The following is a 26,560-nucleotide window of genomic DNA, read 5'->3' as shown; positions in this document are numbered from 1 at the left end:
TTTATCCTCAACATTTAGGATAAGTCCCAAAATTGTCCCTAACGTTCGTTCTATTTAAGTCCCTAACGTTTCAAAATTTACTCAATATTGTCCTGTTGTAGGGATCTATTAATAAAATTGACAATGGGACAAAATTGAGACGATTTTGAAATGTTAATAAATTTTAATTTTATCCTTCAATAATATCAATTTTTACCGTACATAATTATTCAATTATTTTTAACTATATTTAAATAAATTAAACTTAATCACATTACTTTTATTTTAAATAAATTTAAATCTCATTTTTATTCTCATCTCCACTTATTGTGAGAAAATATAGTTCCATTGAACATCTACAAAAGTTATTTAATTCAATAAAAATATGTTGATTCTAATATAATTATAATAAAATAATTTTAATATTTTTTAACTATATCATATAATAAAAGTAATAAAAGTCAATTATTAATTGTTAAATAAAAGAACAAGTTACCAAAATAAATTATTTGCACATCAATATTATTGAATTACAACTTTTAAATATGACATCGTAAATGTAACTTTTACATATCTATGAAAATCGCAAGAGGATTGGGCGGAAGAGGTATAGCGGTTAGCATTAGAACATGTAAATAGCTGTATTCCTCTCGTGGTTTGTGCAGTTTTGGCGTTCGTGAAGAAACCATTCGAGAGTGTTGCGGTTTCTTTTTTTTTTGTGTTCCAATGTAAACCGTTATATCCCTCTAACGATCTACATATAATTCCTAATCCGTCCAACTCCTCTTACGATTTTTATAGATATGTAAAAGTTTCATTTTCGTATGCAATATTTAAAAGTTGTAATTTCATAATATTGGTTTGCAAATAATTTATTTTGGCCACTTGCCCTAAATAAAATATTCAATATATATTATACATGATCCTAATTTTATTTGGAGAAGTATTTGTGAAATTTGATTTTTTTTTTAATATGATAAATTATTAATAGAACTCTGTTAGAGAGATAATGAAAAATCCTAACTGCCACTTATTGCATATCCTTATTTTTTGAATTTAAAATGGAAAATTATTAAAAATTAATTAAATTAATGATGATCTACTTTTCCTTTTATCCTTATTATATACATTGTACACTAAACTCGATGTCTCCTTATACTTTCTCATATTAATAATATTTTATTTTTGTAAGAGTTTCCTTAAAGTTTGAGTAACGACACTGTAGCCATTTTTAGAGGATTTGTTCCTAATTCTCATTCTATTGGCATAGAAGAGCTTCTAGTTTAATTCTATGGTTCCTATACTTTATATTTCTCATATGCAGTTTGGCATGACATGAAAGATAAATCAATTGGGCACATGAAAAGGTTACAAAATGATTCTCACTCTTATTGTTCAAATTTGGCAAACACATAAAAATAAGTACAATCCTCCCCTTTCTTTTTTCTTTTTTCTTTTACTCTCCCAAAAGTAAAAAGAAGGACCCTATTTCCCTTATGATGTAACAATGTTACACAACTTTCTTCCAAGTCTATCAACTTATGTACAACATTTTTTGGAGACAAGAAAAGGGTGTCTCCACAAAGTGTCTCAAAAAGAAATGAATCAGTTGTATACCATATAGAATTATATATCCATCAAAAGAACAAGAAACTTGCCAATCAGCAACCCTGCATCATCAAAACCACAGTTTATATAAATGTAATCAAGTTAGACAGTATTCTCCACAAACAACATTGGTTAACAAGGAAATCTTGCCAAAGGAACAGATTGGACATAAGTTGTTCAATTCTTGTAAGATCCATTCAAGGTTTTTTCTTTCTCCTGGCAGCATGTTTTGCTATGACCTCTGGATCTCTGCGTGCCACAATAATTTTTGGAGGAGTGGAAGTGTGATAACCACTGCACAAAGCATACAAAAACAAATAGAAACAAACAATTTTCAATTAAAAATCATAATCCATATGCAGGAGATAAACATATTATAAAAAGAGAAACACTGACTCTTACTTCCAATACTCCTCCTCTCCTCCTTCACCTTCAGCACTTCAATTCCAAAATAAAAACAAGTCAATATAAACTCTTATAAATATAAATCACTATCACTAAAGAGAGAATAAACCTCAATTCCAATGATTTTGACTCAAGGGCTTTCAGATCCTTAAGACCACAAGTTTCACAGCACAAGGGAATGACTTCTTGGCTAGCATGGAGACCTACAACACATTCCGAACAAGCCGCATCATTAAGCGGGGCCAAAAAATTAGAAAACACGAAAGAAAAATTTTAGTAATGATACCAGGTTGTGGGGGTCCTTCATACAGTTTACAGTAATCCACATGAGTTTCACGATTAGGCATTTGATGCATCCTGGCATAAAAGTGCTTAGTGGTATCCTCTGATGCATTGGGCATGTTTTTAGTATATTTAGGCTCAGCTATAAAGTGCATAAGCCGTATATAGCCAAGTTTTCCGAAATAACGGCACAGCTTATCATGATAATCAGTAACCTCGTATTGCTCTTCCTGAAAAAAAAAATAACAGGGAAGAATTTTTGTTTTTATTGTTTAATTAAAGGTACTATAATAAAAAGAAATGAATAGAGTAGGACTAACAAGTTAATTTACCTCTTTTAGTCCATAGTTGTAGTGTTTCATTGCAGCTAATGGATAAGGAAACATAGTCTCCATAAAGTACCTTCTCGCTTTCTTGCGATATCTGGAAGAATGCCCGAAAAACAAATGGAGGTATTATTAACAAATTGATATATGGCTACAAGTCATAATTGGAGAGAAAAGACTCAATAGTACTCACACTTCTACAGGTTCAGTGCCTCTCTTAGCGCCTAGAACAAACATGTTCCTTTCCCTTTGATGTCACATAGAATTTGATTAGTAAGAACAAGGAAATTTAAGCAATAATAATAATAATCTAATAATGTAATGCTATAAACTATAATCGAAAAAAGTTAAATGAAAAAAATCATGCTGACTTACTTTTTTTCATCGTTACCAGCTTCAGGTAAAGGGGCATTTTCGTCTTTACCACCTTCAGGTAAAGAGAGCTCTTCGTCTTTATCACATTCAGGTAAAGGGGGATCATAAGGCTTTTGTCTTTGATTTCAAAGAAAATTGATTTGCGAGAAAAGGAATATTAAAAAGAAATCAATATATTGATAATGTGCTGCGTATTCTTATTAGGTGAACAATAAGTATGTAAAAAAAAAAAGCATGAAGCTCGTAAAAAGTAACAAGAAATCAAGAATGACCTGCGTGTGGGGCGACGTTTCTTGGAGCTATGATTGACTGAGAGTGGTTTGTTGGAGGTATGATGAAGCTGGACTTGTCTGGGCCTCAAATAGCGCTGGCCGACTACACGACCATGACATCTGAGATTATATGGTATTGCTGCTGCTTCTTTCATGCTGCTCTTCAATTTCACTTCTTCTGAAAACAATAAGCAGAATGAATGATAAGAATTCAATGGGTTTAATAAAGACAAAGCATCAGACTCCGAGCAAAAAGACTGCAAGGGTTGAAAGGAGAAGAATAAGAAAGATTACTACGAACATAAAAGATAGAAACGGTAGTAAAAATTGTGGAATGAATTAAGAATGATTAAAAACTTTAATGAAAAAACTGAATTATTAGAAAAAGAATAGAATTCTTACTGTACCTTTAAAGAATTTGTGTTTGATAACCTAGTTCACAAGGCAAAAGTTGAAAAAATCAGCGAGCAAAATTACTTTAGGTCGAATCTTTCGATCAATCTTCTTTATCTTCTTTATGCAATAATTAAAGCAAATTACTCAACTCATTTAATTATATAATAAACGGATATAAAGTAATTAAAAATTTTATTTATCAACAATTCTTTAAATTATCTCATAAAAAGTATTTAAATTGATCTCTAATAGATTAGGTGTTTGTTTGGTCCTCGTTATTTTAATAAAAAATATATTTTTTAAATATAAAAAAATCTTTTTTATTTTTTAGTGTATTTGGTAAATTTTTAATAGTAAAACTAAATAAATAAAAAAATATCTGTTTTGAGAAGCTTTAATTTATATCTTTTTTCTAAAAGATTTAAAAAAAAAAGAAGATATTTTTCATGTAATAAATAAATAAAAAATACTTTCATATTGTTATATCCAAACATATAATTCATAAATAAAAAGATCTTTTTGCAATAGATATTTAAACATAAAATTACTTTTATTTTTATATAAAATCTTCTAAAAAAAGATAAGTCAAAAAAAGATTTTTTTTTAGAAACTCACCCAAACAAGATAAAATAAGATAACTTAATTCAAATCTCTTAAAGATAATATAACTATTAGGGTAGATTTGATTTTATTAAATTATATCATATTTGATTTAAATTTAAAATTCTAAAGATATGATAACTAATTTAAATAAGAATTGATCTTATTAGATTAAATCAGATTTAATTTAAATTTATAATTTTTAAAAAGGCTATTAAACAAAATAGAACTAAATCAAATTTTCTTGAAATGACTTAATCCAATAAATTTTATGAGTTACGTCATTTTTAGCATTATTATTTTTTAAACGAAGTCATGATCTTCTTGATATCTAAATCCAATATAGTATAATTCTATCTGTCTCTAAATAATAAAAATATCCTCTTAAACACGTATCAATTTATATTTTCTCAATTAAATCTACAATAAAAAAAAATCTGAAAAAAATAAATAAAAATCAATCATAATTCTCAATCCAAACTTAATCATATACAAAATTTGGAAGAATTATTATCCGAAATTGGTGAAAAAAAAATTAACTAAGGATATATCACAACAAATAGAATAGAAAATTACATTTGTATAATTTGTGTATGATCTAAATTCTGAATATGAATTGCTTAAATTGAATTAGGTATATAAGTACCAATTACCACTTGGTATAACAGAAATCGGCAATAAATGTATAGTGAGTTTTAGACTTTTAGTATGAGGCTGCGAAAACAAGGATCCCCAAGATACGATTGTTAAAAAACATTGGATGGATAAAATTCAAATGTAAAATTAATTTTAAGTAATTGTTCATGACAAATAATGAAATAAATGATAGGTGAGTTTTGAATAAAAGATTTTTTTTCGAAACATCTTTTTTTTTAATATTTTTTTAAAAAGTAAAAAATAATTTTATATTTAAAAATTACATAAATTTTTTTTGTCTAATAATTATGTTTGGATATAATAATATAAAAATAATTTTTATTTATTATGTAAAACATATTATTTTAAATAAAAATATTTTAAAAAAAGAAAAATTTGTAACTTCTAAAAAATATATATATATATATATATATATATTTTTATAGTGAAAAGACGCTCTGAATTTTTATGGTTCATTCAATTACTATTTCAAAGAGACTATAAATCAGTCACCAAAAAAAAAGAGACTATAAATCTCAAACACAACCGTTATTACAATTGGTCCTATGATAATGTTCTACTTGTGATCTAACTATTATCATTTGAAGATGATGATGCCCCACATTAATATTAGGAGGATCACAAGATTTTGGTTGATACCAATGGTACAAGATGAAGATTTATTATGTCCTGGTGATGGAGTTGGTGCAACATTTTCAACATTAATTACAACTTTCAAACCATTCCAACAGAAACCACCTGAACTCAAGAAGTAATAGGTCTTCACTTCTTTCAGTTCAATGACATCTTTTCCACCTCCCCTTGTTATGTTCTTAATGAAATCTTTGTCTATGCAGTTCTCATAGCTTGTCTTATTCACTTCCAACACATTTTGCATGTGCCTGTCATATCCAAAATCTATACCAAATTACCAATTATGAAAAACATTAATTAATTATGTGAAATTTTATTCATTGTTCATAATATATTGTATTTTGTAAAAGAAACAATGAAAAAGAAAATCATTTTGTTCTTGTTATTCTCTTCACCAAATTTTGAAAATATAAAAATGAAATAAAATGATGTTATATTTAAAGAAGAAATTGAATTGAAAAGTATTTTATCAAAATATTTGAGGTGTCGTATAACATTGCTTTCACGCACAAGGAATAAAATAGATGGAATTCTAATATTTAGATGTATGAACAAATATATATAATTTTAGAAAGTTTTAATTATTCTGTGCATCTTTATAGTTGTATTAAATTTTTAATTAGGTTTATATATATATATATATATATGTATTAATTGAGTTCTTATACTATATCAAATTTTGTAACAAGTTTAAATTTTTTTCAATTTTGAATTTTACTTTACAAGATAAAGTGTGATCTTTCACCAATTATTTTATTGGTGGGACCAACATAAAATATGAGAGAAAAAATATTTAAGGACGAAAGATCACATTTTATCCTCTCAAAAAAAATTAAAACTTAAAAGATCTAAATTCGTTTGTAACTAAGTCTGTACGATGATAAAAACGTTAGAATTAATAAAATATTCTGTTAAAAACTATACATAATATTTAGTAAAGTGTTAGGTATATTCATTTTGTTTAATGAAATATTTCGTTAATTCTAATATTTTTGTCACGACAATGACTTAATTATAAAATCTGATTTGGTATAGGGGATTAATCGAAAAGAAAAAAATATACAAGAACATAATTAAAAATTTAATAAAATTATAAGAACCAATAGAATAATTAAATATTTTTAAAAATTATTCTTTAATTTAGTAGATGGAAGTAATTTTTTTTAAAATGCCCAAAATTCAAGTGAGACGAAATATTTTGAGAGAAAGAGAAAGAATAAGAGTTTAGTAAACCAACGTAACGAAAATAAGATTAAGAGTAGGGGTGAATTCGATTTATATTAAAATTATCGAATCGGATCTAATATATGTAGTTTTTAAGTGTATGGATCAGATATTAGATATATCCGTAAAATAGAAAAATATTTTTAAAAATTTATTTTTATTTAAAAATATCAATAAAATTTATTTTTTTATTCTTTTAAATATGTTTATTTTTAAAATAATATTAAATATCTATTTCTTAAATAATAAATTAAAATAATACAATATATATGATAATTATTAGTTGAAATAAAATATAAAAAAATATTTACTTATTTATTTCTTTATTTATGCGGATACCTACACAAAATTTATAATCCAATTTTATTAGTGTGCAAATAGGATCACTAAAATACCGCAGATATACGGATCAGATCCGATCCATAAATATCATAATTAAGAGCTTGTCTAAAAAAAATTGCACAATAACATTAAACCAGATAATTTCGCTCCTCACTGTCAAAATTTGACACCCACAATACACAGAAATTAAATCCAAGAATAATATTGATTTAAAAAAAATAAAGAGAACTAGAACTTACACAGCCAATCATGCACATAAAAATGTTGGTGCATTGACCATTGTGTCAAATTAACGTTAGGAGCCCAACTAAATTTGTTTCCTCCAACATAGTGCAATTCCGATTTTGCCATGTTTACCATCATTGAAGTCATCATCATCACCATCAACGCAATTCTTCTAAAGATCACAGTCTCCATTTTTTTTTTTCCAAATCAAAGTCTCCTTGTCTTTCAGTGACAAAAGAGTTTAGACTTAAGAGAAAAGGGTCATAAAGAATATAATGAATGTGATTAGCGTGCTTTTTTAATATATATATATATATATATATATATATGGAAATAAAAGGCTGGCACATATTAAGATGGCATGAGATCAAGTATCTATATTCACTCAATATATATGCACAATTTCACGGTGTCAAATCCGGCTAATTTTTTTAGTAATGGAAAAAAATGATATGTAATTCGATCTCATAATTAATTGGTGTATTTTTTTTATATAGATTTTATTTTATTCTTTTATTTTAAATAACAAATTGGATTTAAATTTGAGGATAAGATTTTTATAGTGTACAAATCGAATAGTTTGATTTGTGATGAAATAAAATTTATTTTGATGTAAAGCAAATTGGAGGGTCTGATTTGCATATACAAAAAAAAAAATTAGTGTTGAAATACAAATCTGATCTTAGATGTATAAACTTTAAAAGAATAAAAAATAAAACCCACAAATCTGACTCTTCCATATATAGTATCAGTTTTGGTTCGGACTCAGATACAGTGTACTCATCTTTAAATTAATTATTCACCATGATTAGATGTAAACTTCCAGATCTCCGACAATGACGTCAATGTTCCGAGGGTTATCTGAAATTCGGTTGCTTTTAGGTTTGGACGTGAAGGTCCAAATCCCTTTTGAGGCGGCGCCCGACTTATATTGGTGCTGAGTTATCGCCGTCCGAGTTTCTAGTGAGGAGATATGTTGGTACCTACAAAAGACTCCGATATTTAAGTTAGTAAGAATTTTAGATAAATTTTTAGTATATTGAATTCTGAATATACTTAAATGTTGTCGGTGTATTAATAGAAAAAATAATCACTTTATAAAGTAGCTCTATTTTTTATGATAGATAATTGTTCTCTTTATCTAAAAAAATTATTAATATTTTTTCTCTAAACAAATGAAAAATAATAAAAAATATTTTTAAAAGGTAATTACTTATTCAAATAAATAAGTCTAAATTTCCTTTGTTGTGTTGTGCCGGTCGGATAAAAGTGGGGAAAGTTTACCTTTACATGATGGACATTTAACTTTTTTGGATCTCGTTTTATTTTGAATCAGGTATAATACCAAATCGAAATACATTAAGTTTTCACATTATTAAAAAATACTACGTGTACTATAATACAAAAAATAAAAAGCGGTCAAATCCTCCCAAATTCTAGTATTTAATAGCCAACGGATTGGATTTATAAAATCAGATTAAGATAAATAATTTAAAATAAGAAACATAGCAATGAATCTAGACAAATATAATTACCTATTTTTTTTATTTTCAATTGACATGGATAAATTTAAAAAAAATATTTGAGAAATAATAAAAACTAGTTCAAATCAGTTTAAAATTGTCTTATTTTATATCTATTAATTATTTCTGACATAAATATATAATATTAGAGATAATAAGTGTGTAAATTTGGTTGTTAAATATATAAAAATATAAATGATAAGTTAAATAAGGTAACTATAAATAATTATCTCCCTAGTATTACAAAATTAAGAAATAGTCAAAATAATCTTTAAAATATAACTTGTACATTAATTTAGTCTTCGAAAGATTAAAAATTTCAAATTGACCCCTCTTAAAAATTATAATAGTAAATCAAACTGATCTAATTTAGTTATAATTTTCAATGACTACTTTAAAATATTTGATATATTTCAATGACTAAATTAAGGTGCTTAAATTATTTTGACTATTTACACAATAAATTAATTGACTTCTAGAGCCGGATTGTGTTTTTAATTTTTATAGCATTCTAAAGAGTGGTTGAAAATGGAAGCAAATTTTCCAATAGGGTGTTTGATGGAATATTGAGAATAGAAACGGATTGTATCTTGATCGTAAATATAACACGTACAAGACTAATATATATTTGTTTTGTCAAATGAAATCTCATACGGAAAAAAAGTGACTAAATATTGACCCTAAATCAAATCAACATTTTAAATTCATATTTGTTCAATCCTTGATTGGCCTCAAATTCTTTAGTAAATTTTAGTGTTAACTTTGATGTTATATCAAATTATATTAACTTTATATTTCTTACTGACTTGAGTTCATCAAGTGCTCACCTCACTTGTCCGTTTAAACAAGTGTTAGAAATTCGAATCCCACCTTATACATACAACAATCCATTGACCAACAAACCTTTAAATTGAGCTTAGATTCGCGACAGATTATCCTTAGCATAACGGACTAAGGAGTACCGTAGACAACCCAAAAAATATTAACTTTGTATTTCTCATATGCAATTTAGCATGACATGACAGATAAATCAATTGGGCACATGAAAAGGTCACAAAATGATTCTCACTCTTATTGTTCAAATTTGGCGCAGACATAAATAAGTACAACCCTCCCCTTTCTTTTTTACTTTCCCAAAAGTAAAAAGAAGGACCCTATTTCCCTTATGATGTAACAATGTTACACAACTTTCTTCTAAGTCTATCAACTTATGTACAACATTTTTGGAGACAAGAAAAGGGTGTCTCCACAAAGTGTCTCAAAAAGAAAGGAATCAGTTGTATACCATATAGAATGATATATCCATCAAAAGAAGAAGAAACTTGGCAATCAGCAACCCTGCATCATCAAAACCACAGTTTTTATAAATATTTGAACAAAAAAAAAAAACAATCTTCCCCTTTCTTTCTTTTGCATTCAAACCCAAAAAGCAAGGCTGCTACTCCAAACACACAATGTTAAAAAGTTGTTAGAGCTCTTTTCAAAATTGGGATGCCATCAAAATTGGGAGTTGGGACACTCGGGGCCTAATCGGCGTCCTCTTTCACCGTGTGCTTTTCTTTGGCGCGGAAATCGTCCAAACTTCGGTATTCTTCTCGGAGCAACCTGTCCAGCTCAGGGTGCTTATTCAACGGTTCGCGTGCCTTGCGATAGTGGTGAAATGCCCTGCCAATGATGGAAACATGAAAATATCGCATGAAATCGAGAAAACACTTTAACACAAAATTCGAGTAAAATAATTAAGAAGCAAGAGTAAATAGGTTTCACCAGTATTTTTCCAAGCCATAGAGATTTCCCTTCTGATAGAATTCCAGAGTAAGCTGTTCAAAATCCTTGTACAGATCTTCCCTGAATTCCTTCTCCAAACCATAACTGAACACGAGTTGCTCGAAAATTAGAACAATACAATACCATTGAATGCTTTAAAATTATATTATAACATACTTATCTAAACTAACATTTGACTGTACATGAAAACTTTGAAATCATTCTACAATGAGAAAAGCTTAATACGACATTGATACCTGTAGAATCTGAAAAGACATTCTATGCCATAATTATAATTGGCAGCTGCATCTTCCTTTGCCAGTTTCTTAAATTCATTATACATAGAAGGAACAAACATGTCGCGAAGAAAATAGCACCAAAAGCGGTATAGTGCATTCATTTCCTGCATAGAGAAATGCAAACAAAAGGGGGAAATGTCTACCGGAATTAGCAAGTAATGTAAAAGGAACATAATGAACAAATACAAGTATTAATTAAATAACATAAAAATTGTATTAAAAAAAATTGTCATGGCCTAATTCAAAAGACCAAGCTAATGAAGCCCAACATCATGTTTGATATTTTGAGAATGCTGTGTGATGTCCAAAATCTTCAGAATAGAACTCTTAAATTCAAGTACCGAAAAATGGACGACGCTTTAAACATAATTTCACAGTAAAATTAAAAGGTTTACCCTGTGTCCTTAAGGTAGATAAATTATTGTTTGTACTCATGAGAGTATAAACGCCGAAACAAATGTACTAATGTAAGAATAAAACGACAATCGTAACCACGAAACACGGCCTACGTGTGCCAAGAGTAGCCGGACTTCGGTTACGCAATTATCCGTTAGGATACTCTTGGCATATAAAAGCGTAGTTATAATTGTCATTTTATTCATATATGGGTACATTTGTCCGTGTCAATACATTTCATTGATACAAACGGTAATTTTTTAATATATTTGTTTTGCATTTATTAACTAAAGATATTTAAAATTTTTCGTTAATAGGAAGCTTATAGCTAAACCATAAAAATAATAATATCAAAAAATATAGTTGTTCATAAAAAGTTGACAGAAGTCGACCTCACTGCGACCGATTCCAAGTGTCTTTCGATCATTCAAGCATCGTTTATGATACCTCACGTACCTGAAGGGAAGATTAAGTTCATGAGAAATTTTGAAATTACAACATGTTCAATATAGTCCTAGTCCTTATTATACGTATATCGTAGCCAAGTATGAGAACGTACTTCTGCTGTTTGAGACGGTTTCCTTCTAAAAGTTGGTGACTTGGATGCTGAAAAGGAGGGAAAGACTTTGGCATGGTGGAACCCACAGGAGGACTGCTCGAAAGACCACCATGCGGTGAACTAGTGCAAAAATAAGAGAATAATTGGAAAGAGCTTTTCAGTGATCAAACAAAACAATCTGCCATTTTGTTAATAAGAACCAATAATCTAAGAAAATATATTGTTTTGAACTGACCTTTGAGGAGGTGCGGAAGAGAAAACCCGCTGCTTTAGAGAAGTCGAGCCCACATGAGGTCTAGACGAAACAATAACAGGGCGGTAGTTAGTCAAGCTTGGATTACGAAACATCCAGTTCCTGAAAGGAAGGAGTTTTGAAATTACAATCATGCCCAATATACAAATAGAGAGTAACGACATAGCAGCCCTTACTTGTGTCGTTGGAAACCAAAACGTATTAAAAATTGGTGAGTTGGATCCGGAAACGGTGGGAGAGACTGATCTTCTATTTCATCACATCCTGTTGGGGTTGGAGCATCCAAAAGAGGACTACTGGAAAGACCAGAGGAACTATCATCCTCATCATCATCATCACTAGCCGGTGTAGTAGCACTGTTAGTGATTCCGTGGTTTTGACTAATGAGTTGCAGCGAAGCTACATCGATCATCGTTTCTCTAATAAGACGCTGATGAAGATGGTGGACTGTTGGAGCATCTGCATAGCACTGGAGAACCACGAGGCAAAAACAGACAAGTATTCCGATCAAACCTCCTAAGAGCAACTTTATCTTCATCAGTTGTGCGATCGCTAATCCCATGAATGATTCCATTAGTTCCTCGAACACAAACGGTATGTGCCTTGACAAGCAAAGCCAAGTTATCGCGAACGCCATGTAGGAAACCACGCTGTATGCATCTGGTTTCCGTTTATCGAAGTAGTAGGATAAGAAAGTGGTAACCACCAAAATCAAGAATGAAATCAATGGTCTGAACCGTGGGTTTCTTGAGTAGCGTTGCCAATTCCTCGCTATGGAGAGAAGGATTCTGAACTCTGCCCAATACTTTGCAAAGAGGATGACAAGTAGTAAAGGGAAGATATTGAATAGGATGTAAAGAATGACCTTCCATGGTTTCCACGCACCGATCAAGTGGTTGAGAGAGGAGCTCAGAGCCAAACAGGTTGATCCAACTACCGCTGAAACAGCACTCCCCAATCTCCAGAGACTTTCTTGCTTACTCAGCTGGCAGAGCAAGGATGCCATTCTTCATCTTCTTCTTCTTTGACTGAAAACTGCTTCCATTTAATCAATCCTTCAACTCGTTCATTACATTGAGTTGAGTTGCTGTTTCTTGTATTTAGTTGAAATTTCGAAGAAAACTACTACTAGCTTTCCGCTTGTAACAAAACTCCTTCAACTCGTTCATTACTCGTTTATTACTAGTTCCTTCAACTTTTATGTATTTAATTTTTGGTACACAAGAGTACATACATAATAATATACAGGAATAAGTTATATTTTATTTTTGAAAAAATAGTTAATTTTTTTAATTTATAATTAAAATTTTTTTTGAAGAAGTCATGCTTATTATTTGTATATTTTTGTGTACTCTTATATACTATTTATAGATCTATATACTCTTTTGGAGACGATGATATGAATTAAAAACATGTATTTTAAAAATTTTAAAGAAAAATTTAAAAGAGGATAAGACAAATTTGCTATTTTTTATAGAGTTAGTCGGGGTCGACGAACTTATCCAAATACAAAAAAAAATCGTATTTAAAAAATTAAACTCTAAAAATTGTGTTTGAGAAAATACTAAATTATTTTATTTTATTTTAGAAAAAAAAAACCATTTCTATGTGACTATAGAATTTACATCTAAAAACAAGAGTTTGAATTGAACGCATACTCTATACAATATAACTTTTTTGTTAATATTAGAGTTGTTTCCCGGAAATTTACAAGAAACCAGGTTGTTTCCTATTCTTTTACCTACTTCCATTTTGTCTTCTAAACAAATATTATCATATTGCAAATTGACATTATTTTAAAATTTCAATATAAATTATGTTTTTTGGATTACATAAAAGTTGGTTATCGATTATGATAATATATCAGAAGATTAGAAGGTACATAGTTTCTCTTTTTTATAATAGGATAGAGAACTATTTTTTAAAAGATTTTAAAAAAATTTAAATTAATCTATGTTCAGTTGGTCGGTTGGTTCCTGAACAAATTAGAGAGATACTGAGTGTACGGACAAGAGATATGGATATGGGTTACTCGTGCGTGGTTGGACCTCCTAGGCAAATGTTGGAGGGCGAGGGAAAGAACTTTGCGATCTCCCGGGTTGAAAGAGCGGTGAGAGGGAGAGCCACCTGCAAAAAGGGTCTCCGACACCCAAGTCAAAATCCGTACAAGATGCCAAGATGGCAGAAAAGGTGAGGGTGATGTGTCGTACCTCGGAGGAGAGGTAGGGCCCTCCCTATATATACTCAGGGCTAGGGTGGGTCCTATAGGAGCAGACCCACCTTCCAGGAAATTTTCTTTTCCCAGCTGGCTGGTTTCACGTAGATAGAGAGGTGACACGCGGACCCGAATTCCTACACAGCTGGGCTGGGTCGGAACAGAGCCCCCAACGCCCCAGCTACGTCGACAAGTGCCGTTGGTGGCGCGTTCTCCTCAGTTTCCCCCTCGCTAGCTTCCCGTCTGGTCGGTTGTTTGCAAGGGGACATGACTCTTACGCGCAAGCAGCGCTCGTCCGTTCCTGGAGAGTGCCAATCGTCACCTCGTTCCTCGTGCAGGGCATTTAATGTGCGTTATGATTGATTTAAAGTTTTTGGGAAAATTCTGTTTTGCCCCTGGCTTTCGCGCTCCTCAGTGTAGTTACTTCCTAGTTTTTACTTCCTTTCCTCCACCCTTCTAACTCCTTCGCATTCCATTTTCCACTCACAAACCTTCTCGGTATCACTCTTTCTCGATCTCTCCTCAAATCTTTTGGGTTCCGCTTAAGTTCATCTTCGGTTCGATCGCACTCTTTCAGGATCCTTCAACTTCTTTTGACGATTGTCTTTTTGGTAGGCATCCTCTCCATTCTAAGTGAATTGTTACAAATGTTTAAGTGTTGTTGTTGCATGCTGTTACTGTCGTTTTGTTTCATTCTTGCCATTTGCATGTTTCCTTACTTGAACTGTGTTGCCATTAGTTAGGCTCTAGGGGGGTTGCCATTAGATTTTTTATTTTTAACCTTTGTATAACTGTAGATAGGCTTCCTGTAACTTGTAGTGTTAGTTTCGGGTTTCCTCTTTTCCCGAGCACCCGATCTTATTGACTAAGTGGTACCCCCACTGTAGGTATGGCGCAACATCCCGTTGCGAGAGTCCTCGTGGATCGGTACGCATGGGTTACTTCGGACATGAAGGATACCCCTTTCTAGATGACCTTGGAGGAACTCACAGAGTTCCATCAAGTGGACTACCTTTGTGGGGGAGGTCCTGAGGAGGGCCACTACGAGGTGTTCGTCCCTAACGACCGGGAGCGTATGCCATTTAAACCTACACACTCCCTGGGTCGCCGATTGGATTTGGATGTATAAGGGGATGTTTACCAACCTGGGAATTCGCATTCCCTTCTCCCCCTTTCAAATGGCGCTATTGTACCGGTGTGATGTTGCGCCATCTCAATTGCATCCGAACAGCTGGGCCTCTATCCGCTGTTTCGAGATGGTGTGCAAGTATCTCGAGCTACTGGCCTCCGTAGAGGTCTTTTTATTCTTTTTTGTTTTAACGAATCCTTCTAAATAGGAAAAAAGTCAAGAAAGGATTCATGTCATTTCGATCAGCCCAAGGTCGGAGGATCTTTGGCCTGTTCAAGGATTCCTATCATGGTTTCAAAGATAAATACTTCAAGGTTCGCCCCGCCGCAGGTCGGCATCCCTTCTGGTTGACTCTGGAGGGGGAACGTTGCATCCCGACCTATTGGAGTTTTGGGGCGGAGGCCAATGCGTTCACAAATGTGACGTACAAGGAACTGCCCCCAGGGAACAAAAATATTGCCGACGTGTTATTGGCTGTGTTTGGAAAGAATCATGTTAACCTACATCTCCTTATGGGAGATTCTGAAATGGGCAAGGCCTATATTTGTGAGTGATCGGGTGGTCATTGTCCCCCACCTTATTTTGTGGTTTAATCTGCTTTATTGTGGTTTTAATGGGTTTTCATGTTCTGAAATTGCAGTGTCCATGGCTGCCGATCAGATGGAACTTGACAACAAGATGTCCAAGTTTCTTCTTGGTGATAAAGATAGTTCCACTACTCCGCCTGTTGATCCCCCGGCTGCGCCTGGTCCCGAGGTCCAGTCCCGCCCCCCTCAAGGGGAGGTTGCTGGGACTAGTGCTGATCCGATTCCTCCAGTAGAAGAGGAAGCCGACCTCCAGCCTAGAGGAGGTTCTGACCGTCATAGAGAAGAATTTCGATGCCGGCTACTTCATCGACGCCTAACTCTTGCCGGGAATTGAGGAGTTCTTTGAAGGTGGGGACCTTGCCTCCCAGACCAAGTGGGTGTACCGTACTTTGCTCCGGGATGCTGCGATAGCAAGGAAGGCAGAGCTCGTTTCGGCTGGTGCTCGAAACCTGGAGGTCAAACTCCAGGGAGCTGTCAAGTCTATGGAGAAGATGAAGGCTGAGGTGGCTTTTTTGAAGACCCAACTTGCCACCACGGAGGAAAAGTTGAAAACCTCTGATGCCACTGTTGCCCGGCTTTCCGATCGCGAGCTCACCCTGGAAGGCCAGGTTAATGCTGCCCAAGGTCGGGTGGCAGAGTTGGAAAAGGAGCTGGCTGCTTCGGTGGCATTGGCAGATGCTGCCAAGGCTGAGGTTGCCGCTTTGAAAAAGAAGAATAAAGAGATCGTGAAGGAGGCTAGGGATGGCATTATGACCACCGACAAGGCAATTAAGGCCCAGGTGAAGCTCTTGGCTCCCGAGTTCGACGTGTCTGCTGTTGGTGCCTTCAAGACCATCAAGGATGGAAAGATTGTTGACCTCTCCAAGAAATGAATTGTGGTTATGAACTCTTTCTATTTTAGTTTTGAGCCGATGTGGCCTCTGCTTTTAGATATTGGTTTTCTTTTTTGTTTGGTAGTTTGCAAGACATGATTTGTCATTCCACCGTTTTAATGTTTCCAAGCCGTCTTGAGGCTTTTATATTTGAACTGGTAATTTGTTCTTTTGTTAAACAATTTGCCATGACAACAACGAAGTCGAGTTGTGGCTTTTACGTTTAAGCACTTGGATTTTGACCTTATTTTGTAGCCGTTTTAGCATAGCGTTTTTGACTTCGATGGCTCCTGGGGTGATCAGTCCCGTGGTGTCGTAGTCTTGTTGAACTGGTTAATTAACAAGGTAAAATAATTAAACAGTGCATTAAAACATAAATTTGGGAATGAGAAGGAAATAGTTAGTCCATTTAGAGCATAATTATATAACGCTAAGTCACGAGTCAGACGAACGATGCATGGAAAAATAGTGTCACCACAAAACACAGCAGGCCTTACTAAGTTGGGATATCGGTTGCCGGCCAAGCAGGTATGCGCTTCTAATAGTAAAACCTCTTTAGGTTCCCCACGTTCTACGTTCTGGGGACTTCTTTACCGTTCAGTCATCCAGCTTGTAAGCTCCGTTGCCGGCTACCTCCTTTATCCTGTACGGGCCTTCCCAGTTTGCTGCTAGCTTCACTTCTCCTGGGGTTGGCAGCTCCACATCATTATGTCGTAAGACCAAGTCGTTTGGTTCAAAATTCCTTTCAGCACTTTGGCGTTGTACTGTAGGGCTATTCTCTGCTTCAACGCCGTTTCCGATAAGTGGGTCATCTCCCTGGTCTCGTCAACTAAGTCCTTTTCCACGGCTTCATCGACTCCGCCTAGGAGTAGTTGTGGGCTCAATTCCCCTATTTCCACGGATATCACTGCGTCAACTCCATGTGATCCGGTAGGGTGTCTCCCCGGTGGAGGATTGCGGTGTTGTGCGTTAGGACCACAGGACCGACGCTAGTTCGTCTGCTAAGGGTCCCTTTCTTTGGTCAAGTCGCTTCTTAAGGCCCTGCAGGATGACCTTATTTGTCGCTTCGACTTGGCCGTTGGTCTGGGGTGCTCGACAGATGAGAACTTCTGCTTTATCCCTAAGCCAGCAAGGAACTCTCTGAACTTTTTGTCGGCGAATTGTGTCCCATTGTCTGATATCAAGACTTCTAAGACTCCAAATCTGGAGATTACCTGCCTCCACATAAACTTTCAGCAATTTGCCGAGGATATGCTGGCTAACGGCTCAGCCTCCACCCACTTGGTATAATAGTCGACGGCCACAATTATGTATTTGACCTAACTTATTGCCTTGAACTCTCTCGCTATTACTTTTGTCTGGCATCTGAGATCGTAAGTTTTCTGCAAAGTTTCAAAACAGTATGTCATGATATATTTATAATACAAAATAGAGTTTATTTGAATAAAAGGAGATAATTATATTTAATGTGTGCATATGCTTACGACCTTACGTTATAGTGCGGCTTCTTCTTTTTTGTCACCATCATCTTTTTCATTTTTGTTGTTAGGACAAAAAAACTTTGTCAATACTTCACTCAATACACCGACAAGCACAAGCATGCATATTTTAATCAAGTGAATCAAAATGACCAACTCCACTGAATCGAATACCATTCATGTATTGAATAAAATGTGATAAATATTCAATCAACAAGAAAAATATTTCTACATGTAAAAAAACTCAACTAAATACACTAACAATCAAGTGAATCAAAATGACCAATTCCACAGAACAGAAAGAAAATAAGAACACATTTCCATTCCTATGCCCTAGCTACGCAAAAAAAAATGGAATCAGAACAAGTCGATCTACTAAACGAAGCAACTCAATTTGATAAACCTAAAATGCAACTAAGAGAAACACGAGATTTTAAACGAACAGTAGTTTTTATCATATTTTTCGCAGTCTCTGTTCTTGTTTTCATTTGTTTTTTCTTCTTCCCTTCGAAATCTTCTCGCGATTCTTCAATAAAACCAATTTCGGCAGAGAACACGAGTGAAGTTTGAAAGATTTTGAGAGAAATTCAAAGTTCTCCAATAGCGATTTCAAGGTTGAAGAAGGAAGGTTTTCATAATGAAAGCATGATTAAGTATTAACGTTTCGGGTATTTGGGGCGCATGTAATACCCGTTCATGCTTTTTGTGTTGAAAGACCTGAACAGAATATCTCATTTTTTCAATCTAAGGTGCCAATACAATTATTAGGAGAATATCTTCTCACTGCACCTCCTCCTCAATAGGCTGCCCAACGCCATTCCAAGTTTCAATATCCATGTGAGAAGATTTTTCAAAGAAAACCAGACTATCAAGCATTAAGTTCTCTCCCGGAGCTATGAAGGTTGTGTTTCATTTAAGTTCAAATTTGTTCATTCCTTGATTGGCCACAAATTCTTTAGTAAAATGTAGCGTTAACTTTGATGTCATACCAAATTATATTAACTTTATATTTCTTATATGCAATTTGGCATGACATGAAAGATAAATCAATTGGGCACATGGAAAGGTTACAAAATGATTCTCACTCTTATTGTTCAAATTTGGCAGACATAAATAAGTACAACCCTCCCCTTTCTTTTTTTCTTTTTTTACTCTCCCAAAAGTAAAAAGAAGGACCCTATTTCCCTTATGATGTGACAATGTTACACAACTTTCTTCTAAGTCTATCAACTTATGTACAACATTTTTGGAGACAAGAAAAGGGTGTCTCCACAAAGTGTCTCAAAAAGAAAGGAATCAGTTGTATACCATATAGAATGATATATCCATCAAAAGAAGAAGAAACTTGGCAATCAGCAACCCTGCATCATCAAAACCACAGTTTTTATAAATATTTGAACAAAAAAAAAAAAAACAATCTTCCCCTTTCTTTTGCATTCAAACCCAAAAAGCAAGGCTGCTACTCCAAACACACAATGTTAAAAAGTTGTTAGAGCTCTTTTCAAAATTGGGATGCCATCAAAATTGGGACACTCAGGGCCTAATCGGCGTCCTCTTTCACCGTGTGCTTTTCTTTGGCGCGGAAATCGTCCAAACTTCGGTATTCTTCTCGGAGCAACCTGTCCAGCTCAGGGTGCTTATTCAACGGTTCGCGTGCCTTGCGATAGTGGTGAAATGCCCTGCCAATGATGGAAACATGAAAATATCGCATGAAATCGAGAAAACACTTTTAACACAAAATTCGAGTAAAATAATTAAGAAGCAAGAGTAAATAGGTTTCACCAGTATTTTTCCAAGCCATAGAGATTTCCCTTCTGATAGAATTCCAGAGTAAGCTGTTCAAAATCCTTGTACAGATCTTCCCTGAATTCCTTCTCCAAACCATAACTGAACACGAGTTACTCGAAAATTAGAACAATACAATACCATTGAATGCTTTAAAATTATATTATAACATACTTATCTAAACTAACATTTGACTGTACATGAAAACTTTGAAATCATTCTACAATGAGAAAAGCTTAATACGACATTGATACCTGTAGAATCTGAAAAGACATTCTATGCCATAATTATAATTGGCAGCTGCATCTTCCTTTGCCAGTTTCTTAAATTCATTATACATAGAAGGAACAAACATGTCGCGAAGAAAATAGCACCAAAAACGGTATAGGGTATTCATTTCCTGCATAGATAAATGCAAGCAAAAGGAGAAATGTCCACCAGAATTAGCAAGTGATGTTTTAAAAGGAACATAATGAACAAATACAAGTATTAAATAACATAAAAATTGTATTAAAAAAAATTCAACCCAATTCAAAAGACCAAGCTAATGAAACCCAACATCATGTTTGATATTTTGAAAATGCTGTGTGATGTCCAACATCTTCAGAAAAGAACTCTTAAATTCAAGTACCGAAAAATGGATGACGCTTTAAACATAAATTCACAATACAAATAATAGTAACGAAAAATATAGTTGTTCATAGGAAGTTGACAGAAATCCACCTCACTGCAACCGATTCCAAGTTTCTTTCGATCATTCAAGCATCGTTTATGATACTTCACGTACCTGAAGGGAAGAATAACCTCATGAGAAATTTTGAAATTACATGTTCAATATAGTCCTAGACCTTATTACACGTATATCATAGCCAAGTATAATAACGTACTTTTGCTGTTTGAAACCGTTTTCTTCTAAAAGTTGGTGACTTGGATGCTGAAAAGGTGGGAAAGATTTTGGCATGGAGCCCACAGGAGAACTACTCGAAAGACCACCATGCGGCGAACTACTCAATTTGGAGGGTTTGAGACTGCAAAATTAAGAGAATAATTGGAAGGAGCTTTCAGTGATCAAACTAAAGAATCAACATGCCGTTAGGGAGTTAAAAATATGGCATACTCCTGAGAATCAATAATAACTTCATATTCATTATTCATTATCTAAGAAAATGTTCTTTGAAATTAGAAAGAAAGAAAGCAACCTAAGATTATATTCAAGGGTATAATCATTTTGAACTGACCAATGATTTTCAGGTGTGGAAGCAAAGAAAAACCCAACCGAATTACTAGGTGGGCTTTCAGATATGATCCCGGTGGAGTTACGAGCGGTTCCATGATTTCTAAAATTGCTAGAGAAAAAGCGCTGCTTTATATAAGATGATTGCTTGTGATAAGTTTTCTGTTTCCTTCGAGAATTACTGCTTCCAGATTCTTCATGCAGGCCGCTTCCACCAGTATTAGATACTCCTGAAGTATGGCTTGGAGATTTTAAGTTTCGATCTCTATCATCATTATTATTCTTTCTACGATTAGACCGTCTATGTTTCAGTTCCTGTTGATAATTAGGTGAGGCGACTAAAAAAATTAATAACATGAACACAACGACAATGATTATAGACAATATAAACAAGGATTGCTGAAATATAAATATTAGTGTGTCAACCTGCTCAAAGAAATAAAGCCCATCGTTTATTGCAGAAGCAAGCTCATTGGAGAGGGATTTTGATTCTTTACCAGAACCTCTGGACCCTTGTTTAGAATCATTATTCTGAACATTGAAATAGAAAATAGTAAAAGTTCTATTGAATAAATTCAACAATCAAATTAGTTCTAATGTTTCATCAGTGGTACAATTTGAGCTATGAAGCAATGTAAACCAATACTTAATTCGAATGATAACCCACTTTTAAGAAAATTAAAAGTGGGTTATCATCCATCCTGGGTAACGATCAATATGAAAATTATAAACAGCAATACCTGGGTAACGATCACAAGTCTCTGTACATCTTGTTCAATGACAGCCATCTCATCATCGTCATCATCCATCCTTTTGGACAACAAATTAATATCAGATGAATGTTCATAAGAAAAGTGAAAACTTTCGCAAAGATAAAACAGAACCAGGAAACAGATGTAAGTTTAATCGAGATATCGATAAGCAACTACAGATTGTCAATGTGCAGTACCTTCTAGGAGAAGAAACCTCAGTCTTCTTTTGCATCTTCTGCTCAAGCTCTATCTCTTCATCAAGCATAAATGTATGACCGAAATCATTGGAAAGGTCTCTAATATCCGTATCAGCCGAAAAATCCGCATTTCCAGTCTCAGTATCATCAAATATTTTGGCATCAGTTTCTTTGTAGTAGAAGCTTAAATTACTATTGGTTGTATTGTGATTAGAGTATTTGACTCTTTGACCAGTTGCTGCGTGAGAATTATTCTTTGAATGATGGATCTCACTATCCTGCTCATGATTCATATGCGAAGATTGTGAAGTATCTGTGTTTGACTGGATATGGTTTTGAGCAGCATCTTTAAAATTTGCTTCAGAAATATCCTTGGTCTTATCTCCATCAACTTCCGTATTCTCTGAAGATTTCAAAGCATCTTCTACGACTTGCCTCGGTTGTATCTGTTCAGCAGATGATCCTAAATTTCCTGAAGAACCTCGGATCCATTTTGACCAGTTATTGTATTTCCTTATTTTGTCACCCTGTAAAATTAAAAGTAACGAATGAGACTAACTTATATAACATGAAGAAAAAAGATATTAATTCAAAAAATAGACCAAATTTTCATGTCATTTATGCTGTAGTAACTTAAAAAACTAACTCCAAAAGTATGAAGAGGTTATTCCATGATATAAAACATAAAATCTACACATTATAAAACGAAACTAGAATGCGATATTCAAAGAAAACCGTCAAAAAACAGATAAATCAATGTACTATAAACAATTGAAATAACCAGTTCCTGATGTTAATATTCGAAACAAACAAGAACAAAATAGAAGCAGTACCAACAAAAGAATCAAATTTGTAACAAGGTAGTTAAAGCAATAAACTAGATTCCAGAGCAAGTGAGATGCTTAAACATGGTTTGCTCTAGTAGAAAAGCAGTAAAAAAAAAAAACTAGGCAAGCTAAGATAATCTATCTGAATCAAACCTGCACTTCCACAACATCAGAACTCTGAAGTGCATCAAGGATGAAAGGTATGTCAGTGCTCATCTTCTTGACCTACAACGACGAAAATTCACATCACACAAGGCAAGCAGGAATCAGAATGTAATTACATATTATAGAAAACACCAGCATATGGGAATATATGGCATATGTGAAAAAGTGTAACAAAATTGGAGTACAAGTTATTCATTGGACATACCCTTTTAAAGCCAGCTACAATGGATATTGGAACCCATCCTTGGTCATCCATCAAGGAAATAAGGTAATGATCATTCTGCAGATTTTCATCACTGCCAAGAAAAGGCTCTGAAGTCAGCAGTCTGCTGTATAAGCAGTCTATGTCATGCAACTTACATTTGTTTATTCTCGGAGTGCAATATAGAGTAGTACGTTTATTAGCTCATTCTATGTGTTGTAACTTTTGCATGGCTTACTTTTGCAAACAAAAAGTTATTATAGATTCAGTTGCTTTAACATAAAAATTACAAACCGATCCAATTCAGCATCTAATGCAATAATCCTCTTACAATGCCATCTAATAGTTAAATATATGCATTCATCCTTGTCTAGAAGACTCAGTTGATGACTGTGGTACAAAAGCATTTTATCCCTGAGAAACATTTGTCAGACAAATTGGAAAGAACAGCCAAGAAATATTTTATCACACGCCGGTTTCTTAATTGTAGTTAACAAATCAAGACCATGCAGGATTAAGGTATATAAGCCGTAATCGGTAATTAAATTATGTACCTAAAATAGTAGTCTATCTGTTTAACAATGCTAGCCCTCAAAGCTATGGTTTCTGGAGGCAGTGACTGAGAAGATGGACTGACAGGATACGGAACAAAATGTCGAGGAGGGGTTCCTCTAATGGGGAGAGGAGGTGGCATGGGGGGGCCATACCATACTGGAACATGTCCTGTTCAGAAGATTAAAATTGGATTAAGAGAAAAAACTGATGGAGAAATTCAAGACAAAAAGAAAAGAGTGTATTTGCTAAAATGTGTGCATGCATATAGATAAGTGAATAGAATTTTACCCGGAAAGCCAGGACCAACCATATATCCTGGAGTGGGACCGAAAAATGGAGGTCTTACAAAGTTCCTCGGGCCCATACCCTGTTGCATTGGTATGTTTGCTCTGGCAGGGAAAGGCCTTTGATGATGCCAACCGTGATTTAAGTGTTCACCTTGTTCTTGCATATTTGGTCTTCCAGTAGAAAAATTAGCAGAGTATGCATTTGGATCCCCTCGTGGGGACGGCGGAGCATTTTTGGCATCGACAGGATGAGCAGGTGGGCCAAAAGCTGGTCTTGGTGACTGAGACCCCGGTTTCACCATAGCGTTCTCAACACTTGGATAAGGCCCAGGACCAGGAGGGAAACCATATCCGGGAATGGCAAGATGTGGCGCAGGCACCATCTGATAAACCGGAGTAACTGCTGGTTGATGATAAGGCATTGGTATAGGAAAGGGAGGTGCACCACTTGGGTTGCGCTTAGCGCCTGGTTTCTGATGGCGGGATGGCATCTTATGTAACGGATTGTTTCCAGGACCATTCGACTTCTGCTGATTATCAGACCAATGCAAAGTCACAAGGAAAACAAACAACATTAATTAAAAAAAAAAAAGCGCAACTCTTTAAGCATTCAACTTCTATTTTTATCACAACAAAAACAATTATTGCTGGGAAAAAAAATAGTAGTACCAAACACTACAGATTTCATTAAACTTTAGGACTCCAATGTTATGTATTCATATATATATATCCAACATTTTTAGGTCAATCCTTAACCACAAAAACCAAAGAATAACATAGCATCTATTCGAAACATCAATTCGGTTGACAATACATATAAGGCAATACATACATAGAGATGAACTAAAGAAACACCATGAATCAACAAAAACTTTTGCATCCATAATGCTAACAATAACAATAATGATAAAGATGATGATGACGATATTATTATTTATAAACTAACCTGCAGTGTAGGAGGCCTCGGAGAAACCTCAACAACACTTTTCACAGAAGCTGCTGAATCCTCAGACTTAGCAACAACTGAATCAACATTCTTGGGTCTCTGTGCATCAGAAAGAGCAGGCCAAGACTCATTCCCCATCATCACAGAAACCTCAGCTCCATTCCCATCATCAGCTACAGGTGTCTTCCATGGAGACTTTGGAGCACTAGCCTCCTTCTGATGATCCTCAACACCAATCTCATTCTCAGCAGTCACCATAACTGCTTCTCCTCTCTCTCTCTCACCAATCAAAACCTAACTCCAAATATTACCCCACACACAAACCTCACCAGGCCAACAAAAACAACTCAATACCCTAAACTAAAAGATGAACTGGGGTATCAAATATTGATTGAAAATGCAAAGATATCATAAAAAGATTGAATTTTTACTTGCCCTTTGAATCAATGATGCTGGTGAGCAGAAGAACCATGAGCTATTGAGCTGAACTAGTGGAAAAATTTTAGTGGGTATGCATAAAAAGAAAAAAGGGTTCCTTTTGAGTTGTTTTAGGCCAAAGAAGGAGCTTGGTCACTGTGACAGTAGAAGCAGCAAAAGAAGGTGGTTGGGACTTGGGGTGATTAGGGTTTGTGAGGGGACACTCAGTGATGTGTGTGTTTTTTTTGGGTCTGTTTTGTTTGTTTCTTTTGAGAGTGAGTTAATGAGTTTGTGTTTTAGAAACAGATTAATGAAAAAGAAAAATATGACTTTTAAAAAAGTTAAAGAAAAGGATAAATGTATTTAATAATATTTATTTATTTATTTATAAAACAAATAGGGAGTACTATTTAGACGCTTTTAATTGGTTGAACTTGAATGTGTGATGTCAACTTCACGGGAGTAAAATTTAAAAATTTCTTTTTTTTTTATTTTTGCTTGATGGAATGATTTTAAAATTGGGCCCTTAATTTGTCAATAGAAACATCTTGGACTTAAAAATAGGTTAGCTCACTCAAAACCAAAAACAAAGAAGAGGTACATAAAGACCTTTAACAAAAACATCTCCTTTATATATAAAAGGAGAGCAGTAGTTGTTCCAATAAGTGACAAGTGCCATACTTCAATGGTTGACACGTATACAATTTTTCTTTTATCTCAAATGCATTTAAATAAGACACCAAACACAAAACCTAATGAGTAAAAGTACAAAATAACCAGCAGTCAACATC

The 26,560-nt window shown here is 33.9% G+C and overlaps 4 protein-coding genes across 8 annotated transcripts; all 4 read right to left on the bottom strand.

Annotated features, from left to right (window-relative positions):
• Window positions 1–1,370: 1,370 nt before the first annotated feature.
• LOC130942006 (uncharacterized) lies at window positions 1,371–3,549 on the bottom strand. The gene is made up of 9 exons (XM_057870669.1): window positions 3,542–3,549; window positions 3,248–3,425; window positions 2,976–3,092; window positions 2,794–2,847; window positions 2,607–2,697; window positions 2,279–2,504; window positions 2,102–2,195; window positions 1,990–2,025; window positions 1,371–1,881 (listed from the first exon to the last, which is right to left on the bottom strand). Exons 2-9 carry the CDS (start codon window positions 3,400–3,402, stop codon window positions 1,785–1,787), a joined length of 870 nt encoding a protein of 289 aa, XP_057726652.1. The 5' UTR covers window positions 3,403–3,425; window positions 3,542–3,549; the 3' UTR covers window positions 1,371–1,784.
• Window positions 3,550–5,477: 1,928 nt separating this feature from the next.
• Window positions 5,478–7,516, bottom strand: LOC130939299 (early nodulin-like protein 20). The gene is made up of 2 exons (XM_057867412.1): window positions 7,339–7,516; window positions 5,478–5,797 (listed from the first exon to the last, which is right to left on the bottom strand). Exons 1-2 carry the CDS (start codon window positions 7,514–7,516, stop codon window positions 5,478–5,480), a joined length of 498 nt encoding a protein of 165 aa, XP_057723395.1.
• Window positions 7,517–9,872: 2,356 nt separating this feature from the next.
• On the bottom strand, window positions 9,873–13,276 carry LOC130940330 (uncharacterized). Of its 3 annotated transcripts, XR_009070280.1 has the most exons (8): window positions 12,298–13,276; window positions 12,104–12,223; window positions 11,869–11,988; window positions 11,702–11,765; window positions 10,872–11,017; window positions 10,615–10,719; window positions 10,301–10,512; window positions 9,874–10,185 (listed from the first exon to the last, which is right to left on the bottom strand). XR_009070280.1 is itself a non-coding variant. In XM_057868443.1 (7 exons), the coding sequence occupies exons 1-7, from the start codon at window positions 13,125–13,127 to the stop codon at window positions 10,374–10,376; spliced, it is 1,524 nt and encodes a 507-aa protein (XP_057724426.1). In that variant the 5' UTR covers window positions 13,128–13,276; the 3' UTR covers window positions 9,873–10,373. The 3 variants fall into 3 exon arrangements, 2 of the variants coding, with proteins under 2 accessions (XP_057724426.1, XP_057724427.1); XM_057868443.1 differs by having other exon boundaries at window positions 9,873–10,512; XM_057868444.1 differs by having other exon boundaries at window positions 9,873–10,512; window positions 12,104–12,163.
• Window positions 13,277–19,469: 6,193 nt separating this feature from the next.
• Window positions 19,470–26,036, bottom strand: LOC130941009 (la-related protein 1A). Of its 3 annotated transcripts, XR_009070472.1 has the most exons (15): window positions 25,353–26,036; window positions 24,408–24,936; window positions 24,119–24,287; window positions 23,568–23,658; window positions 23,351–23,422; window positions 22,371–22,897; window positions 22,162–22,231; window positions 21,848–21,952; window positions 21,426–21,736; window positions 21,075–21,215; window positions 20,911–20,974; window positions 20,442–20,587; window positions 20,185–20,289; window positions 19,877–20,081; window positions 19,470–19,763 (listed from the first exon to the last, which is right to left on the bottom strand). XR_009070472.1 is itself a non-coding variant. In XM_057869350.1 (14 exons), exons 1-14 carry the CDS (start codon window positions 25,608–25,610, stop codon window positions 19,943–19,945), a joined length of 2,727 nt encoding a protein of 908 aa, XP_057725333.1. In that variant the 5' UTR covers window positions 25,611–26,036; the 3' UTR covers window positions 19,470–19,942. The 3 variants fall into 3 exon arrangements, 2 of the variants coding, with proteins under 2 accessions (XP_057725333.1, XP_057725334.1); XM_057869350.1 differs by having other exon boundaries at window positions 19,470–20,081; XM_057869351.1 differs by having other exon boundaries at window positions 19,470–20,081; window positions 24,408–24,933; window positions 25,353–26,035.
• Between the last annotated feature and the right edge of the window lie 524 nt (window positions 26,037–26,560).

This window comes from Arachis stenosperma, chromosome 7 (genome assembly GCF_014773155.1).
Source record: "Arachis stenosperma cultivar V10309 chromosome 7, arast.V10309.gnm1.PFL2, whole genome shotgun sequence".
In the NCBI taxonomy this organism is placed as follows: Eukaryota; Viridiplantae; Streptophyta; class Magnoliopsida; order Fabales; family Fabaceae; genus Arachis; species Arachis stenosperma.
This window is presented reverse-complemented; position numbering and strand designations above follow the sequence as displayed.

What these genes read in the sequence shown, in the direction of transcription:
- LOC130941009 (XM_057869350.1), bottom strand. Translation starts at nt 25,610, where the DNA reads ATGGTGACTGCTGAGAATGAGATTGGTGTTGAGGATCATCAGAAGGAG. An exon ending in TGTCTTTTCAGATTCTACAG is followed by an intron (nt 20,290 to 20,441) that starts GTATCAATGTCG and finishes ACTCGTGTTCAG; the next exon opens with TTATGGTTTGGAGAAGGAAT. An exon ending in TATGGCTTGGAAAAATACTG is followed by an intron (nt 20,082 to 20,184) that starts GTGAAACCTATT and finishes CATCATTGGCAG; the next exon opens with GGCATTTCACCACTATCGCA.
- LOC130939299 (XM_057867412.1), bottom strand. Translation starts at nt 7,516, where the DNA reads ATGGAGACTGTGATCTTTAGAAGAATTGCGTTGATGGTGATGATGATG. An exon ending in TTATGTGCATGATTGGCTGT is followed by an intron (nt 5,798 to 7,338) that starts GTAAGTTCTAGT and finishes AATTTGGTATAG; the next exon opens with ATTTTGGATATGACAGGCAC.
- LOC130942006 (XM_057870669.1), bottom strand. Translation starts at nt 3,402, where the DNA reads ATGAAAGAAGCAGCAGCAATACCATATAATCTCAGATGTCATGGTCGT. An exon ending in AAACGTCGCCCCACACGCAG is followed by an intron (nt 3,093 to 3,247) that starts GTCATTCTTGAT and finishes TTGAAATCAAAG; the next exon opens with ACAAAAGCCTTATGATCCCC. An exon ending in GGCACTGAACCTGTAGAAGT is followed by an intron (nt 2,698 to 2,793) that starts GTGAGTACTATT and finishes GCATTCTTCCAG; the next exon opens with ATATCGCAAGAAAGCGAGAA.
- LOC130940330 (XM_057868443.1), bottom strand. Translation starts at nt 13,127, where the DNA reads ATGGCATCCTTGCTCTGCCAGCTGAGTAAGCAAGAAAGTCTCTGGAGA. An exon ending in TTTGGTTTCCAACGACACAA is followed by an intron (nt 12,224 to 12,297) that starts GTAAGGGCTGCT and finishes CCTTCCTTTCAG; the next exon opens with GAACTGGATGTTTCGTAATC. An exon ending in AACCGTCTCAAACAGCAGAA is followed by an intron (nt 11,766 to 11,868) that starts GTACGTTCTCAT and finishes TCTTCCCTTCAG; the next exon opens with GTACGTGAGGTATCATAAAC.